This window comes from Schistocerca piceifrons, chromosome 2 (assembly GCF_021461385.2).
Source record: "Schistocerca piceifrons isolate TAMUIC-IGC-003096 chromosome 2, iqSchPice1.1, whole genome shotgun sequence".
In the NCBI taxonomy this organism is placed as follows: Eukaryota; Metazoa; Arthropoda; class Insecta; order Orthoptera; family Acrididae; genus Schistocerca; species Schistocerca piceifrons.
The window spans coordinates 574,421,085-574,441,721 of record NC_060139.1 but is presented as its reverse complement, the minus strand read 5'-3'; the positions used below and the strand labels follow the sequence as shown (position 1 = coordinate 574,441,721).

The 20,637-nt window shown below is 39.3% G+C and overlaps 1 protein-coding gene across 2 annotated transcripts in view; it reads right to left on the bottom strand.

Annotated features, from left to right (window-relative positions):
* Window positions 1–1,165: 1,165 nt before the first annotated feature.
* LOC124777430 (protein lin-54 homolog) overlaps window positions 1,166–20,637 on the bottom strand; it is a 283,077-nt gene continuing 263,605 nt past the window's right edge. For both annotated transcript variants that reach the window (XM_047252830.1, XM_047252831.1), the window contains exon 12: window positions 1,166–1,936. In XM_047252830.1, coding sequence (XP_047108786.1) covers window positions 1,917–1,936 — 20 coding nt within the window. In that variant the 3' untranslated portion in view covers window positions 1,166–1,916. The remainder of the gene's footprint in view (window positions 1,937–20,637) is intronic.

The window sequence follows — 20,637 nt, the reverse complement described above, 5'->3', positions numbered from 1 at the left end:
ATATGCAATTCAAACACAGCTTTTCTACCTGCAGCCAACTAAATGATAAACCTAATAAGAAGTGGCTCATTTTTCTTTGTGTGTTGTTTGGTGCAGCAAGACTACATATTCACCATGAATAGGTCCCCCCCCCCCCCCCCCCCCCCCACACACACACACACACACACACACACACACACACACACACACACACACACTTACGACTGTCTGTCGGCCCATTTTACAAAACGTCTGAGCCCGTTCTCCGCTGACACTCTTAGTGCTCCAGGAACATGATGCAAGTAGGAGTGCTTCATCTTTTGGAGTGCTCACATGAGGCTTGTTTATGATAAATACACTGAGAACCTCAAGTGTCTCAAGACACACACTCCCATTTCCCATCCTAAGTATGTTAAATGCCTGACAGATTCCCAGCAATTACCAAGTTTAGTTTCTCTGGTCCACATGCCTGTAATTGGTACTAACATCTCTTGACCAACTGCAAAACCCTTATTTAGAATATTTTCCCTCATAAAATCAACAAAGCAATTCCAATGAGTCAAGGGGGATTCTTAAGGAGGGACAACATAAATTTATATTTCACTAGGGCAGTGTAGTCTTTACTGTTTCCCACATTTTTTATGATCTAGGATTTCAATTTACTTGTCTTTTGAATGTCTTTATCCAAAGGTTGGCATGGGTAACTATTATTAATGACTATACTTTAAAGTCTGTATGCTTTCACGCACACCAGTTTCTGCCACTAATTTTAGTAGGCACTGTATACAAATCTTGCACTTTGGTACCACCAGTGGCCAATACTAACTGTGTTCAGCCACATATAGAAATCTTAAGAGTTGTGGTGCCTCTGGGACCTCAAACAACAGCTTGTGTCGTTTAGGCCTTAAACTCTGTCTATCCAACATAAAATAGTCCTGTATACACAGTGCCATACATGTGACCGACTTGACTGTTTGTAAACACAAAACCATTTCACTTTCCCACACACTTTTCCCTATTATTGCCACAACTTCTCACTTAATATATATACACAAAAATTTTAACCCAAAAGAGTGTAACTTCTGGTTATATATTTTTTTTAAATGTGATAAGATTTAGTTTGTACTGGTTTTCAAGGAATTGTAAATAAAAGTAACAGGATAAGCAGATTTAAAATAGACTTAAATAGTGGATTTCATAGCTTAAAAGTTTTACAACATTTTCTTCTGTGGTATGTACAGTTATAGATAAAAGATATACACAGATCTCAACAAAGCAGGACAAATAAATTATACATAATAAAACACTCTTCCTCGCAAAACAGCACACAAATAAAAACAGGTAAAAGTAATAATACGTTATGTGACTGCACACATAATATTGCACCTTGTACACAGAATCAAACTATACACATGATAAAATAATTTTGTAAATCGATAAATATAAAAATAATCTACGAGAAACTGTTTTATTGCCAGCTGATGCTCTTTTTTTGGCATACTTATTAGCCGTTAAAATATTTCTCTATTCATTGTATATGAAGGTCTGATTTTATACATAAAATGTACATTTTGTCTGAAAGACCCTGCTGTCATATCATGCCAGATAAAACAATTATTTTCAGTCTTAAGAAACACATTTCACAGAAAATCTGTGATCATAAAAAGAATGTAAAATATTTACACTGCACTTTCAGTCTAATATACAGTTCACTATCGCTGAAACCACAAAATCTTACAAATTGTGAACTATCCGTGAACACATCAGGGGGACAGGGGGGGAATATTTTCTGAAGTCAAAGGGAAGTGTGGTTTAATCACTGTATTTACATAAAGCACTTTTATATTTAACAATGAAAAATGCACTTTCATAAAAAATATTTTCCAGTTTTCTTTGCACAGAAACTGATACAGTGTAAAGCTTGGATGACTAATTCTTCACATCTGTACTGCACTAGCTGTAAAAGAGAAAACAGTAGATTATTTGTCATAATATGCATTCTCTGTAAACAAACTTCAGTTCATAGATTTAAAAAAAATTAATTTAAAACATCGTGACAACTGGAGAACACAACCAAACTCCGTTCAGGATTTTATAGTTTTCAGTCCTACAAGTAATGCAAAATGCACCACTGTATAACAGTGGACACTTACGCATGATGGTATTTGTTGTCATGTGAATACATACAGTGTGTTAGAAAAAGTCTTCCATATTTTGAGAGGTGCTAGTATGGACCAAAACCAGAAAAAAGTCTAGAAACATAGGCTCTAAAACACAAACCTTAAAAGATAGGAACACTTTTTCCATCTTCACTACTTTGAAGCACCTTTTCTATTGAAAAAACATATTACCAACTCTAAAAAAAAAATGCACTGCACTCTATATTTTGAAACATCCTGTATAGCCTGCAAGAGCCTGAATGCCGTTTATCCATTCTCACCAAAGTGTTTCTAGTATTTTCTAGATTCTTTCAAAACTTGTACAGCGTAGAATGAATCAAAGCACAATACAATTCTTCAAGTACCGCAGACTTGCAGGTGTGCTTGCTGAAGCAGAGTGGAATTTTCTCTTGAGGGAGGTACAGGCCTACGTATTTCCACATGGGATCAAAAATTAGGGCAGATTTTATTATAATATGACATCTAAGATGACCAAGAGATTTCTTTCTTCATTAAAATCATGTGCATCATTACAAAATACAATCAACTGACCAATTTAGCTAAGTATTTATTGTACAGTTGGATTTATGCCACATTGAATATATTAACTTTGTGTCTTATTAAATGTACGGGTACTACTTCAGACTATAACTTTAAACTTTTCTTCCTAAATGGGAGCATGTGACATAATCAAACAAAATGAAGAAGAAAACGTTGTGTAATACTTCCAAGTAAGTCCTATCAATTATAGTTGTGCCATGTATATAAATGGATGGAATACTATCAGACTTATAATATTGGAGTTGTAAGAGGGTAAAAACAAAAAGTTAAGGTATATTACAAAGTAGATCTGATTATAAGAAATAAATCAGGCGTATCTAAATCTACACCAACATCTACATATATACTCCACAAGCTACAATATGATGCATGGTGAAGGGCATCTTGGACCAGTACTACTCATTCCCTTTCCTGTACCACTTGCAAATAGTGTGAGGGAACTATCTAGATGCCTCCGTACAAGCCCCAATTCTTCCTATTTTCTCTTTGGTCCTTGAGCAAAATTTACATTGGCAGCAGCAGACTTGTTCTGCAGTCGGTTGCAAATGGCACTTCTCTAACTTTTCTCAAAAGTGTTTTGCAAAAAGAATGTCCTCTTCCCTCCAGGAATTTCTATTTGAGTTCATGAAGCACCTCTGGAATTCTCACGTGTTGACTGAATCTATTGATAACAAATCTAGCAGCATGCCTCTGGTTGGTTTGATGTCTCCCTTTACCTGGCGGGATTCCTAAACACTATAGCAGTACTCAAGAGTAAGTCACACTAGTGCTCTATACACAGCATCATTTATAGATTAACAACTCTTTCCTAGAATTTTCCCAATAAATCGAAGTCAACCATTTGCCTTCCCTCCTACTGTCCTTACACACTCGTTCCACTTAATATTGCTTTGCAATCTTATACTTAGATGTTTAATTGATATGACTGTGCCAAGCAGCACACCACTAATACTGTATTTAAATATTACAGGACTGTTTCTCCTCTTCCATCTGTATTAACTTACATGTTTCTTCATTTAGAGCAAGCTGTTATTCATCACATGAAATAGATACTCTGTTCAACTCATTTTCTATACTTCTACTGTAATTCAATGACAATACTTTCTCGTACACTACAGCATCATCAGCCAATAGTCACATTCTTGTGGCACTCCTGATGAAACTCTGTCTCTGATGTATGCTGAGGACAACATACTGGGTTTTGTTACTTAAACAATTTTCGACCCACTCGGATCTCTGGGATCCTATTTCATATGCTCATATCTTAATTAATAGTCTGCCATGGGGCACTGCGTCAAATGCTTTTCAGAAATATAGGAGCATGGAATCTGCCCGTTGCCTTTCATCCATGGTTTGCACGATATCATATGAGAAAAGGGCAACCTGAGTTTCACACAAGCAATGCTTTCTAAATCTGTGCTGATCTGAGGGCGACTTTTCAGTCTCAAGAAAATATGTTACATTCAAACTTAGAATATGCTCAAGAATTCGGCAGCAAACCAATATTAAGGACATCGGTTGGTAATTTCAAGTGTCCATTACTTTGCCTTTCTTATAAACAAGAGTCACATGCACATTTTTCCACTTACTGGGGACATTGCACTGGGTGAGAGAATCAAGCTAAAAGCAGGCCAACTAACGAGCCAATGTTGTGATGTGCTCCCCGTAAAACCAAAAATGGGATTCCATACAGAACTGGCGACATATTCCTGTGTAAATTTTTCAGTTGCTTCTCTATACCAGGGAAGCCTATTATTATGTTCTCCAAACAGGAATCAAATGATGGTATGTCTGTACGATCCTCCTGTGTGAACGATTTGTGAAACACAAAATTTAAAAGCTGATTTTTCCTTTTGCAATCTTATATTGTCATACTAGGCTGGTTGACAAATGACAGGCAAGAAGCAATCAAGCCACTTACTGATTTTACGTAGGACCAGAATTTTCTGGGGTTCTCGGCAACATCTTTTGCTAAGGCACGAGAGTGGAAGTATGCGCATTGATCTTTTTATAGACGCATAAGTTTCTACAAATTCTATCTGCTGACATTTCCAAATCCTATTCTAAACATTCAGTTTTTCTCTTTCATTCTTTGTAAGCGTGCAGCTTTCCGAACCGTACAGTACTATGGGGCAGATGATAGTGTTGTATATCTTCATCTTTGTGGTGACTGACAAAGCTTTACTTTTGAGTGGGTTGCTTAGTGAGTACAGACCTCTTGACCCTGAGGCTATTCTTTCATTTATATCCATTGTTATGATATTTTTACTGTGGAAACGTTATCCAAGGTTTTCAAAATTGAGAACTTTTCTGAATTTAGAAAGCTGGTCAATTTCAAAGCAAGGATTTGGGTTTATGACTCGACCTATTTCCATATAGTCGGTTTTCTCTTGGTTAATCAAAAGCCCCATTTTGCTGGCACTGTGCCTGAGAGATCTGTACCTGTCTTTCAGTTCTTCTTCAATTTCACTCAGCGACACTACATCATCTGCATAAGCCAGAAGTTTTACTTCAGGGTGTTCGAATCAGAGACCATTGTATAGGTGTAAATTATTCTCCCGAACCACTTTCTCTAATGCAAGGTTGAAGAGGACACACGAAAGAGCGTCTCCCTGTCGTAAGCCTGTTTTAATTGGAAAGGGGGGTGGGGGTGGTATGGATCCTCTGAACTTCTGCTGACTGGGAGCCATCCATGCACAGTTGTATCATACTAATGATTTTACTGGGTTTACTAAATTCTCGTAATGTGTTGTAGAGGCTACTTCTGTGGATGCTGCCGTGGGCTCGCTGGAAGTCAATGAAGAGACAGTGGATGTTTTTGTTAAATTCCCAGTATTTCTCAAAGATCTGCCATATAGTAAACAAATTATCGGTTGTGAAACGGTTTGTTCGAAATCCAGCCTGGTAATCTTGAATAATGTTTTCTGTTTTTCCAGAATGATTATTGAAGGGATTTTGTATGTTGTTGTTGTTGTTGTTGTTGTTGTTGTTGTCTTCAGTCCTGAGGCTGGTTTGATGCAGCTCTCCATGCTACTCTATCCTGTGCAAGCTTTTTCATCTCCCAGTACCTACTGCAACCTACATCCTTCTGAATCTGCTTAGTGTATTCATCTCTTGGTCTCCCCCTACGATTTTTACCCTCCACGCTGCCCTCCAATACTAAATTGGTGATCCCTTGATGCCTCAGAACATGTCCTACCAACCGATCCCTTCTTCTGGTCAAGTTGTGCCACAAACTTCTCTTCTCCCAATCCTATTCAATACTTCCTCATTAGTTATGTGATCTACCCATCTAATCTTCAGCATTCTTCTGTAGCACCACATTTCGAAAGCTTCTATTCTCTTCTTGTCCAAACTATTTATCGTCCATGTTTCACTTCCATACATGGCTACACTCCATACGAATACTTTCAGAAATGACTTCCTGACACTTAAATCAATACTGGATGTTAACAAATTTCTCTTCTTCAGAAACGCTTTCCTTGCCATTGCCAGCCTACATTTTATATCCTCTCTACTTCGACCATCATCAGTTATTTTGCTCCCCAAATAGCAAAACTCCTTTACTACTTTAAGTGCCTCATTTCCTAATCTAATTCCCTCAGCATCACCCGACTTAATTAGATTACATTCCATTATCCTTGTTTTGCTTTTGTTGATGTTCATCTTATATCCTCCTTTCAAGACACTGTCCATTCCATTCAACTGCTCTTCCAAGTCCTTTGCTGTCTCTGACAGAATTACAATGTCATCGGCGAACCTCAAAGTTTTTATTTCTTCTCCATGAATTTTAATACCTACTCCGAATTTTTCTTTTGTTTCCTTTACTGCTTGCTCAATAGAGAGATTGAACAACATCGGGGACAGGCTACAACCCTGTCTCACTCCCTTCCCAACCACTGCGTCCCTTTCATACCCCTCGACTCTTATAACTGCCATCTGGTTTCTGTACAAACTGTAAATAGCCTTTCGCTCCCTGTATTTTACCCCTGCCACCTTTAGAATTTGAAAGAGAGTATTCCAGTCAACATTGTCAAAAGCTTTCTCTAAGTCTACAAATGCTAGAAACGTAGGTTTGCCTTTCCTTAATCTTTCTTCTAAGATAAGTCGTAAGGTCAGTATTGCCTCACGTGTTCCAGTGTTTCTACGGAATCCAAACTGATCTTCCCCGAGGTTGGCTTCTACTAGTTTTTCCATTCGTCTGTAAAGAATTCGTGTTAGTATTTTGCAGCTGTGACTTATTAAGCTGATAGTTCGGTAGTTTTCACATCTGTCAACACCTGCTTTCTTTGGGATTGGAATTATAATATTCTTCTTGAAGTCTGAGGGTATTTCGCCTGTTTCATACATCTTGCTCACCAGATGGTAGAGTTTTGTCAGGACTGGCTCTCCCACGGCCGTCAGTAGTTCCAATGGAATATTGTCTACTCCGGGGGCCTTGTTTCGACTCAGGTCTTTCAGTGCTCTGTCAAACTCTTCACGCAGTATCATATCTCCCATTTCATCTTCATCTACATCCTCTTCCATTTCCATAATATTGTCCTCAAGTACATCGCCCTTGTATAGACCCTCTATATACTCCTTCCAACTTTCTGCTTTCCCTTCTTTGCTTAGAACTGGGTTTCCATCTGAGCTCTTGATATTCATACAAGTCGTTCTCTTATCTCCAAAGGTCTCTTTAATTTTCCTGTAGGCGGTATCTATCTTACCCCTAGTGAGATAGGCCTCTACATCCTTACATTTGTCCTCTAGCCATCCCTGCTTAGCCATTTTGCACTTCCTGTCGATATCATTTTTGAGACGTTTGTATTCCTTTTTGCCTGTTTCACTTACTGCATTTTTATATTTTCTCCTTTCATCAATTAAATTCAATATTTCTTCTGTTACCCAAGGATTTCTACTAGCCCTCGTCTTTTTACCTACTTGATCCTCTGCTGCCTTCACTACTTCATCCCTCAAAGCTACCCATTCTTCTTCTACTGTATTTATTTCCCCCATTCCTGTCAATTGCTCCCTTATGCTCTCCCCGAATCTCTGTACAACCTCTGGTTCTTTTAGTTTATCCAGGTCCCATCTCCTTAAATTCCCACCTTTTTGCAGTTTCTTCAGTTTTAATCTACAGGTCATAACCAATAGATTGTGGTCAGAGTCCACATCTGCCCCTGGAAATGTCTTACAATTTAAAACCTGGTTCCTAAATCTCTGTCTTACCATTATATAATCTATCTGATACCTTTTGTATGTTATGTTCAGCAAACTGATTGCTCTGTAATTTCCACATCCCGTTCTGTTTCCTTTCTTGTGTATTGGACAAATTATTGCAGTTTCCCAATCTTCTGGCAGTGTTTCAGTTTTCTGGATCATTGTGATAAGGTTACAAATTCCTTTGTGTAGTTTGATTCCGCCCTCTTTTAATATCTCTGCTGATATCTGGTCCTCGCCTACTGCGTTGTTGTTTTTGAGCTTTTGAATGTTGTCTATCACTTTCTGTTCTGTGATTCCACATTCACCATTATTAATGCTGTCACTCTCAGACATTGTGTAATTGAAGGTTATGTACGGATCAGTGCAATTTAACATTTCTGAGAAATACTCTTTCCATCTTTCTAGGATACCTTCCAGCTGCATTCCTTTGTATACTGATCAACTTCTTTGAGTTTCCATTCCTGCTTTCCACTTCTATAGATGCTAGTACTCCAGTAAGATATTTTCTTTTCTCTGTTCGTAGAACTCTTGCTGTTTCTCTTCTAACTGCCTTGAAGATCTCTCTCCTGTCCTCACTCTCATTATGCAGCCACAGCATCTTGGTTTCTTTCCTCCTTTCTACTGCTCTCTCACACTTTTCATTGGACCATTTTTGTTTCTTCATTTTCTTTTCTTGCCCAGTGTTTTTTCTACTGCATCTTATTCTTTCCCAAGCCTTCTCGACACTATTTTCATCCTCAGCTTCTTGCAATGCTGTAAATTGGTTATTTATTTCAATCGCATAGGCTTCTTTAACAGACTGTTCCTTCAGTCTAAATTAGGTTTTGGTGTGGCTTTTGGTTGCCAAATGCAAATCATCTTGATTTTCATCTTTCCTACCACTAGAAAATGATCTGAGCCGATTTCAGCTCCTCTGTACGTTCTGACATCTCTCAGAAATGAAGTGAAACATTGATATGTCGTAACATGGTCAATCTGATTTACTGTTGTTCCATCTGGAGAGCACCCTGTACATTTGTGTATATATTTGTGAGGGAACATCGTCGAGCAAATTCTCATATTCTTTGACAGTGCAAAGTTGATCATTTTTAATCCATTTTAGTTTGTGTTCAAGTACTTGCTATGTTTTCCTATTGTGAGGATGAACATATCCTCTTTACATACATGTGCACTTCACAAGTAATCTGCTACCCTAACAGCTGCTTTCTGTGTGTACGTTGCACCCCTGACCTGTCAAGGTGGGTGCTATCATTCTCCATACAATAATGCAGGTCCAGAAATCTGCAGCCAAGACCATCACAGAGCTGACAGAGCCTCTCACAGAGACCTCCACTTGGCTCCAAACCAAAGCACCCCAATCAGTTATAGGTATGAAACCGGAAATTGTGAGTTCTACTTGCAACCAGCCAGCAAGGCCAGAAGCCTTCACCACTGCCGGCAGGCACCTGTATGAACTAAGGATAGCCTTGGAACCCAAGCAGCAGGCATCACTGGCGTCAACATAAACAATTTGCCGATGACTGTAGCTTATATCATTGATTGGTGCAGGCAAGTTCTCCTCCACACGCTGGATGAGGGCCACAGGCAGACATACTAGATGCAATTTCCCAAAAGTGCTTCATAACGCGCCTAACATTGGAGTTCCTAATAACTAGCAAACCCCTCTCCCCACGTGCCTGCTTGGACCCTGTTGAAGTCCACTCACAGGGCAAATGGGCGAGGCCAGACCGCCAGTCACCAAACTGACTATGTGTTACAACTCACTCAGCCGCCCTGCATTGGGTACCTTGATGGCAGAGACTGTGGGCGAAACAAGCAACATCTCAGATCTGATGGAATTACGATTTCCTTGAGACATGTGAGTCTCAACTTTACTGATAATGACAGAAGCTCAAGATGTTGTTGTTGCTGTGGTCTTCAGTCCTGAGACTGGTTTGATGCAGCTCTCCATGCTACTCTATCCTGTGCAAGCTTTTTCATCTCCCAGTACCTACTGCAACCTACATCCTTCTGAATCTGCTTAGTGTATTCATCTCTTGGTCTCCCTCTACGATTTTTACCCTCCACGCTGCCCTCCAATACTAAATTGGTGATCCCTTGATGCCTCAGAACATGTCCTACCAACCGATCCCTTCTTCTGGTCAAGTTGTGCCACAAACTTCTCTTCTCCCCAATCCTATTCAATACTTCCTCATTAGTTATGTGATCTACCCATCTAATCTTCAGCATTCTTCTGTAGCACCACATTTCGAAAGCTTCTATTCTCTTCTTGTCCAAACTATTTACCGTCCATGTTTCACTTCCATACATGGCTACACTCCATACAAATACTTTCAGAAATAACTTCCTGACACTTAAATCTATACTCGATGTTAACAAATTTCTCTTCTTCAGAAACGCTTTCCTTGCCATTGCCAGTCTACATTTTATATCCTCTCTACTTCGTCCATCATCAGTTATTTTGCTCCACAAATAGCAAAACTCCTTTACTACTTTAAGTGTCTCATTTCCTAATCTAATACCCCCAGTATCACCCGACTTAATTAGACTACATTCCATTATCCTCGTTTTGCTTTTGTTGATGTTCATCTTATATCCTCCCTTCAAGACACCATCCATTCCGTTCAACTGCTCTTCCAAGTCCTTTGCTGTCTCTGACAGAATTACAATGTCATCGGCGAACCTCAAAGTTTTTATTTCTTCTCCATGGATTTTAATACCTACTCCACATTTTTCTTTTGTTTCCTTTACTGCTTGCTCAATATAGAGATTGAATAACATCGGGGAGAGGCTACAACCCTGTCTTACTCCCTTCCCAACCACTGCTTCCCTTTCATGTCCCTCAACTCTTATAACTGCCATCTGGTTTCTGTGCAAGTTGTAAATAGCCTTTCGCTCCCTGTATTTTACCCCTGCCAACTTTAGAATTTGAAAGAGAGTATTCCAGTCAACATTGTCAAAAGCTTTCTCTAAGTCTACAAATGCTAGAAACGTAGGTTTGCCTTTCCTTAATCTTTCTTCTAAGATAAGTCGTAAGGTCAGTATTGCCTCACGTGTTCCAGTATTTCTACGGAATCCAAACTGATCTTCCCCGAGGTCGGCTTCTACTAGTTTTTCCATTCGTCTGTAAAGAATTCGTGTTAGTACTTTGCAGCTGTGGCTTATTAAACTGATTGTTCGGTAATTTTCACATCTGTCAACACCTGCTTTCTTTGGGATTGGAATTATTATATTCTTCTTGAAGTCTGATGGTATTTCGCCTGATTCATACATCTTGCTCACCAGATGGTAGAGTTTTGTCAGGACTGGCTCTCCCAAGGCCGTCAGTAGTTCCAATGGAATGTTGTCTACTCCGGGGGCCTTGTTTCGACTCAGGTCCTTCAGTGCTCTGTCAAACTCTTCACGCAGTATCGTATCTCCCATTTCATCTTCATCTACATCCTCTTCCATTTCGATAATATTGTCCTCAAGTACATCGCCCTTGTATAAATCCTCTATATACTCCTTCCACCTTTCTGCCTTCCCTTCTTTGCTTAGAACTGGGTTGCCATCTGAGCTCTCGATATTCATACAAGTCGTTCTCTTATCTCCAAAGGTCTCTTTAATTTTCCTGTAGGCAGTATCTATCTTACCCCTAGTGAGATAAGCCTCTACATCCTTACATTTGTCCTCTAGCCAACCCTGCTTAGCCATTTTGCACTTCCTGACGATCTCATTTTTGAGACGTTTGTATTCCTTTTTGCCTGTTTCACTTACTGCATTTTTATATTTTCTCCTTTCATCAATTAAATTCAATATTTCTTCTGTTACCCAAGGATTTCTACTAACCCTCTTCTTTTTACCTACTTGATCATCTGCTGCCTTCACTACTTCATCCCTCAGAGCTACCCATTCTTCTTCTACTGTATGTCTTTCCCCCATTCCTTTCAATTGTACCCTTATGCTCTCCCTGAAACTCTGTACAACCTCTGGTTCTTTCAGTTTATCCAGGTCCCATCTCCTTAACTTCCCACCTTTTTGCAGTTTCTTCAGTTTTAATCTACAGGTCATAACCAATAGATTGTGGTCAGAGTCCACATCTGCCCCTGGAAATGTCTTACAATTTAAAACCTGGTTCCTAAATCTCTGTCTTACCATTATATAATCTATCTGATACCTTTTAGTATCTCCAGGGTTCTTCCATGTATACAACCTTCTATCATGATTCTTAAACCAAGTGTTAGCTATGATTAAGTTGTGCTCTGTGCAAAATTCTATCAGGCGGCTTCCTCTTTCATTTCTTAGCCCCAATCCATATTCACCTACTACGTTTCCTTCTCTCCCTTTTCCTACACTCAAATTCCAGTCACCCATGACTATTAAATTTTCGTCTCCCTTCACTATCTGAATAATTTCTTTTATTTCATCATACATTTCTTCAATTTCTTCGTCATCTGCAGAGCTAGTTGGCATATAAACTTGTACTACTGTAGTAGGTGTGGGCTTCGTATCTATCTTGGCCACAATAATGCGTTCACTATGCTGTTTGTAATAGCTTACCCGCATTCCTATTTTCCTATTCATTATTAAACCTACTCCTGCATTACCCCTATTTGACTTTGTGTTTATAACCCTGTAGTCACCTGACCAAAAGTCTTGTTCCTCCTGCCACCGAACTTCACCAATTCCCACAATATCTAACTTTAACCTATCCATTTCCCTTTTTAAATTTTCTAACCTACCTGCCCGATTAAGGGATCTGACATTCCACGCTCCGATCCGTAGAACGCCAGTTTTCTTTCTCCTGATAACGACATCCTCTTGAGTAGTCCCCGCCCGGGGATCCGAATGGGGGACTATTTTACCTCCGGAATATTTTACCCAAGAGCATGCCATCATCATTTAATCATACAGTAAAGCTGCATGCCCTCGGGAAAAATTACGGCCGTAGTTTCCCCTTGCTTTCAGCCGTTCGCAGTACCAGCACAGCAAGGCCGTTTTGGTTATTGTTACAAGGCCAGATCAGTCAATCATCCAGACTGTTGCCCTTGCAACTACTGAAAAGGCTGCTGCCCCTCTTCAGGAACCACACGTTTGTCTGGCCTCTCAACAGATACCCCTCCGTTGTGGTTGTACCTACGGTACGGCTATCTGTATCGCTGAGGCACGCAAGCCTCCCCACCAACGGCAAGGTCCATGGTTCATGGGGGGGGAAGCTCAAGATGTGAATTAAAATTTGTGCCACAGCCGGGACTTTAATCCTGGTCCCTGCTTACTAGGCAGATGTGCCAACCACTACACCACCGTAACAGTATGGCTAACACAGCTGCAGAGACTACCCTAGTTCAGTGACGTCCCTAACACAAACTTCAATTCACACCTTCACTCATTTTTCCCTTCTTAAATCATTACAACTGCTGAGAAAGTTGATACTTATATGCCCAAAGGAAACTGTAATTTCATCAGATCAACAAATCAGCTATGCCTGGGGTTCAGACAGGATTTCCCCATTACTTACAAAGCTGGAGTGCTATTCCAACAATAGAGAGCCTCAGCGCGCACACCCACACGCACACCCACACCCACACGAACCCATCACCATAATCTCTGCCTGCTGAGGAGAACTATGGTCATGTGCATGAGAGCTCAATTCTCGCGTGTGTTTATTTTTGACAAAGGCCTTGTTGGCTGAAAGCTTACTTTGTGACAGTCTTTTCATTCTGGCTATCTGGGACTTAGCATTTCCACTATATAAAGACTAAAATAAGAAATCTTGAACTTGTGGTTGGCTCATACTTCCAAAAAGTTAGGTTAGTGACCCTGTTAACACACACCAGTCACCTACCTACTGACCTGAGGAGGCAACAAGACAACATTGTGGAATAAGTTAAATGATTTATTTCATTTTCTCATCTTTTTATCAATTCCTATAAACATGTGACACCTGACCACTCAAGGTGTCTGCTACACAACAATGTTCAATGCACCTATTTGTTAGTGAAGGTGAATCTTGCAGTCATTTTGCTTAAAAATATATTCCAGAATGTTGTAGAAATGAGTAAATAATCAATACCCTTTATCATCATAATCATCTATTGCTAACTGCCCCCTATAAAAAATTTATAAACGGACACATTACCAAAAACACAATAAAAGAGGGAATTCTGTCAGTCACAACAGAGGAGGTATCTACTGCATATGGTAGTCCTTGTTGTCAGTCATTGGTTTCATCTTCCACCAATACTGGCTTCACTCACTTAAGGATCATGATGACTTCATCCTTCCGTTGCATCCTTGGATGCCCCCTTGGGCATTATCCAGCAGGCTGAGAATGGAGAAGTCTGTTAGGGAGGGATCCATCAGTTTGAGAGATGTGGCTAAACTACTGTAACTTCTTCTGCCATAATATTTGGCCAGTATGTGGATTTCGAAATCACTGGTACAGGCCTTGTTTAATTCTTCATTCTCCTTTACTTTCTGTGGTATTGTAGATGGGTCCATAGGTCTTATGAAGCACCTTTCTCTTGAAGACACAGATTGCTTCTTCAGTTGTTGCTAAGATCACCCAGGTTTCATAATCATATAAAAGTACCAGCCTTACTAGTGGTACGTCAGCTGAATATTATTCTACTGTGGTAAGAGATGTGACTTGAATAAATTGTTGAGACTAAAGAACATGCAGTTATTATTTCTTTTTCATTGATGCACTTCTTTCATCATTTCACTTTTGTCAGTCAATCTGGACCCCAAAGACTTGAATTCTTGAAGTATTTCAAAGGTGTGCCCATTGACAACAATGTGGGGAAAGACAGCTCGACAGTGTGATACAACGAGATATTGTTTTATCATCATTCACCAGCAGCCCAATTTTCTTTGCATTGTGGAGAAATCGGGAAGTATCAGTGTGTAACTTATTCCAGGGTGCTGGAATCACAACATTGTCAGCAAATGCAAGGATTGTGTCTACTCCCACCATTGCCATTTTTTAAATTCAACCTGTGTCATTGCTTACTCCCTTTCGTGGAACTAAATCTCTAGTTATCTGTAAACAGCATAATCCCATCTTGGGATTGTAATAAGAGCCACTTTCCATATATTCAATACTTTGTGAGACTCAAAATACAGTTTCAGTCACTTTATTGATTATAAAAATGTTTTGATTTATACAAAAGGTATGTCCTCCACTCTTTGAATTGTCAGTAGCAATTGATGAGCTGCAGTTGCATGGTCAGCCACAAAACATGAGGGAGATGTTGAACGGAAGAAAAGCCTTTGTGCACTTAAATTTGAATTAGTGACTATGTTTGAAGCCAAGTGCCAGGTAACATAACATATTTGAATAAGGATTTTGGTGAGAGTCAGAGTATCTGCTGTTTGTGGAGTACGTAACGGCTGGGATATGGATGTAAAGGAACAGAAGATGCATATCTGAACAAGGGATTGGGGGAGCGCCTGCAATGCCATGTTGAGTCTTTAAGAAAATCAGCTGTTAGCCATAAAAATATGAAGTTAAGCAGGCAGATGACTTAATGAAATACTATGCTAGTAGTTGTTTGGGAGATGCACTGCACATATCTTACATCTGAGTAAGAAACAGGATATGACAGAATATATATGGTGTAAAAAAACTATAGAGGCAATATTTACTTTATGTGACAAAATTTTACAGGTGTGCTGTTACTCCGTTAGGGGTCTATGAATGTTTGATACCAGTGATTTTTATAGATGATGTTCGAACTGCCGTGTGATTAATGTTGTTTTGGAGTTGCTGCTGGAAATGTCGTCCACTTACCTTCAAGCACAACTGACATCTGCATACTTGCGATTGTATGTGACACTGACAGACAATCCAGAACAGCTGGCTGCCCATCTGACCGAAGATGCAGCCATTATTCGTGAAACATCTGGTTATTTTGAGCAGTTGTTCATTAATATAAACAGACGACATTTTCAACACCACGTCTAAGACAATATGCATCACACAACAGCTCGAATATTATATCTGAAAATCATTAGTGCCAAAACCTTCATGGAGCTCTTGTGCACGTGTGACATTTTTGTCACGTAAAATAGTTTTTCTTTTTATCTCTTCTAACACTCAAATTCTGTATGTATAGTTTTTTTTTTTTTTTTTTTTTTTTTTTTTTTTTTTTTTTTTTTTTTTTTTTTTTTTTTACACACACCTTGTACAGCACAGTCACCATAAAAAGTAAAATTCAGGCATTAGAACACCTTTATATTACAGCTAGGATTCAGGAATACAGTTTTTAAAAGAATTTACAGTGACACACAATTTTTACAAGAAGGCACTGAAAGGTAATGTTATCTTATTTCATTCCATCAGGGGATTAATCAAATAAGTGGAGTGAATCAGCTTCCGATTTGTTTGGAAGACTTAAAACATTTTTCACAGATTCCTTCTGACAGTTAACACATTTCTACAGAGAGAGATTGTCTCATGACTGGCTGAGTACAATGTAACTACATGGATAAATAAATATAGCTACTATGATAATGACATTAAATATAAGTTATTATACACTACTTCCTAATACAGAGTGAGTATGAAAATGGGCAGGGTTGCCACATAAATCAAGGCAGATCATGTATTTGCAAAAAAAGAAACTTTTTTTCAATGACTGGTGCAGAGAAGAATGTGCTTGCGAGCTGATATCAGAAATATATCACTTATAATGTCACTTAAGTGGACTAAGAAAAAGAGTTAACACAGGACAAACCTTTTAATATTCCATATTTTACATTCCATTTTTTTATGAGTTTAGTACTACTTTTGCTGTGCAGTTTACCGTGACCTGTTTTCAAAGAACAATATTTTTATTTAACTATCCACATGGAATCTTATAGTGCAAAGGAGGTGGGGAGTACAAAGAGGATAACCAATTTCCTTTAGCTACACAGGAGTGGTCTTCAGACCAAAGACTGATTTGATGCAGCTCTCCATGCTACTCTATCCTGTGCAAGCCTCTTCATTTCCAAGTAACTACTGCAACCTACATCCTTCTGAATGTGCTTAATGTATTCATCTCTTGGTCTCCCTGTACGATTTTTTCCCTCCATGCTTCCCTCCAGTACTAAACTGGTGATCCCTTGACGCCTCAGAATGTGTTCTACCAACTGATCCCTTCTTCTAGTCAAGTTGTGCCACAAATTTCTCTTCTCCCCACTTCTATTCAGTACCTCCTCATTAGTTATGCAATCTACCCATCTAATCTTCAGCATTCTTCTGTAGCACCACATTTCGAAAGCTTCTATTCTCTTCTTGTCTTCACTGTTTATCATCCATATTTCACTTCCATACATGGCTATACCCATACAAATACTTTCAGAAAATACTTCCTGATACTTACATCTATACTGGATGTTAACAAATTTCTCTTCAGAAATGCTTTCCTTGCCATCACCAGTCTATGTTTTATATCCTCTCTATTTTGTCCATCATCAGCTATTTTGCTGCCCAAATAGCAAAACTCCTTTACTACTTTAAGCGTCTCATTTCCTAATCTAATTCTCTCAACATCACCTAATTTAATTTGACTGTATTCCATTGTTCTCATCTTGCTTTTGTTGATGTTCATCTTATATCCTCCTTTCAAGACACTGTCCATTCCGTTCACCTGCTCTTCCAGGTTCATTGCTGTCTCTGGCAGAATTACAATGTCATCGACAAAGCTCAAGGTTTTTATTTCTTCTCCTTGGATTTTAATTTCTACTCCAAATTTTTCTTTTGTTTCATTTACACCTTGTTCAATGTACAGACTGAACAACAATGGGGATAGGTTACAACCCTGTCTCACTCCCAACTCAACCATTTCTTCCCTTCCGTGCCCCTCAATTCTTATAACTGCCATCTGATTTCTGTACAAATTATAAATAGCCTTTCGCTCCCTGTATTTTACCCCTGCCACCTTCAGAATTTGAAAGAATATTCCATTCGACAATGTCAAAAGCTCTTCTAAGTCTACAAATGCTAGAAACATTAACCTAGCTTCTAAGGTAAGTCATAGGGTCAATATTGCCTCACATGTTCCTACATTTCAAGGAATCCAAACTGATCTTCCCCGAGGTCAGCTTCTACCAGTTTTTCCATTCGTCTGTAAACAATCTGTGTCAGTATTTAGCAACTGTGACTTATTAAATTGATAGTTCAGTAATTTTTACACTGTCAGCACCTGCTTTCTTTGGAACTGGAATTACTATATTCTTCTTGAAATCTGCGGATATTTCACCTGTCTCAGACATTTTGCTCACCAGATGGAAGAGTTTTGTCATTGCTGACTCTCCCAAGGCTATCAGTAGTTCTAACAGAATGTTGTCTACTCCCGGGGCCTTGTCTCTACTTAGGTCCTTCAGTGCTCTGTCTAATTCTTCATGCAGTATCACAGCTCCCATCTCACCTTCATCTAAGTCGTATTCCATTTCCATAACACTGTCCTAAAGTACATCGCCCTTGTTTAGACACTCTGTATACTTCTTCCACCTTCTAGCTTTTCGTTCTTTGCTTTGGACTGGTTTACCATCTGAGCTCTTGATATTCATACAGGTGGTTCTCTTTTCTCCAAAGGTCTCTCTTAATTTTTCTGTAGGCGGCACATATCTTACCCCCTAGTGATACATGCTTCTACATCCTTACATTTATCCTCTAGCAATTTCCACTCAGCCATTTTGCACTTCCTGTTGATCTCATTTTAGATACATTTGCTTTTCTTTTCATCTATTTCATTTAAAACATTTTTGTTTTTCTCCTTTCATCAATTAAATTCAATATCTGGTCTTTTTATGTACTTGATCCTCTGCTGCCTTCACTATTTCATCTCCCAAAGCAACCTTTTCTTCTACTATTGTATTCCTTTCCCCTGTTCTTGTCAATCATTCCCTAATGCTCCCTCTGAAACTCTTTACGACCTCTGGTTCTTTCAGTTTATCCATGTCCTACCTTTCTGCAGTTTCTTCAGTTTTAATCCACAGTTCACAACCAATACAATTTAAAACTTGGTTCCTAAATCTGTCTTACCATTACACACTCAGCCTGAAACTGTCCATCGTCTCCAGGCCTCTTACATGTCTCCAAATCTCTTACACATATACAACATTCTTTCATGATTCTTAAACCAAGTGTTAGCGAAGATTAAGTTATGCTCTGTGCAAAATTCTACCAGGCAGCTTCCTCTTTCATTCCTTATCCCCCGTCCATATTCACAAATAATTCCAGTTCCCCGTGACTATTAAATGTTTGTCTCCCTTAACTATTTGAATAATTTCTTTTATCTCATCATTCATTTCTTCAATCTCTTCATCATCTGTGGAGCTAGATGGCATATAAACTTTCACTATTGTGGTAGGCATGGGCTTTGTGTATATCTTGGCTACAGTAATGCATCCACTATGCTGTTCGTAGTAAGTTATCTGTGTTCTTATTTTTTTTATTCATTATTAAATCTATTCCTGCATTACCCCTATTTGATTTTGCATTTGTAACCCTGTATTCACCTGACCAGAAGTCCTGTTCTGCCTACCACCAAACTTCACTAATTACCACTGCACCTGACTTTAACCTACCCATTTTCCTTTTGAAAGGGATCTGACATTCCATGCTTTGATCCGTAGAATGCCAGTTTTGTTTCTCCTGATAATGATGTCCTCTTGTGTAGTCTCTGCCCAGAGATCCAAATGGGGGACTATTTTACCTACAGAATATTTTACCCAAGAGAACACCATCATTTAACCATACAATAAAGCTGCATGCTCTCGGGAGAAATTGTGGCTGTAGTTTCCCCTTGCTTTCAGTTGTTCGCAGTACCAGCACGGCAATGCTGTGTTGGTTGATGTTACAAGGCAAGTTCAGTCAATCATCCAGACTGTGCCCCTGCAACTATTGAAGAAAGCTGCTGCCCCTCTTCAGGAACCACACATTTGTTTGGCCTTTCAACAGATACCCCACCGTTGTGGTTGCACCTTTGGTACAGCTATCTGCATCACTGAGGCATGTAAGCCTTCGCACCAATTGCAAGGTCTGTGGTTCATCATATCACCATTTGTGAATTTTAAAAACAAAGATGATGTGACTTACCATACGAAAGCACTGGCAGGTCGATAGATACACAAACAAACACATACATACACACAAAATTCAAGCTTTCGCAACCAATGGTTGCTTCGTCAGGAAAGAGGGAAGGAGAGGGAAAGATGAAGTGATGTGGGTTTTAAGGGAGAGGGTAAGGAGTCATTCCAATCCCGGGAGCGGAAAGACGCGCGCGCGCACGCACGCACACACACACAGACATTTGTAAGTCTTTCCGCTCCCGGGATTGGAATGACTCCTTACCCTCTCCCTTAAAACCCACATCCTTTTGTCTTTCCCTCTCCTTCCCTCTTTCCTGATGAGGCAACAGTTTGTTGCGAAAGCTTGAATTTTGTGTGTATGTTTGTGTTCGTTTGTGTGTCTGTCGACCTGCCAGCACTTTCATTTGGTAAGTCACATCATATTATTTTTCGATAAGTAATGCCCCACATTTTCTTTCTCAGAACATATTTATTGTCAAAAGTCAGAATTTGGTGACAATATACATCAATATATCTTGTCCATGTCCTATTTTTCTATGTAGTCTCCATCACTTTCTACAGCCGTATGCCAACATTGTGGAGGAGCATGTATTCCGTGCTGGTAAAAGCTCTTGTCCTGAAGGCATGCCCATGTTTTCACTGCATGACTTACACACTATCATAGCAGACACAC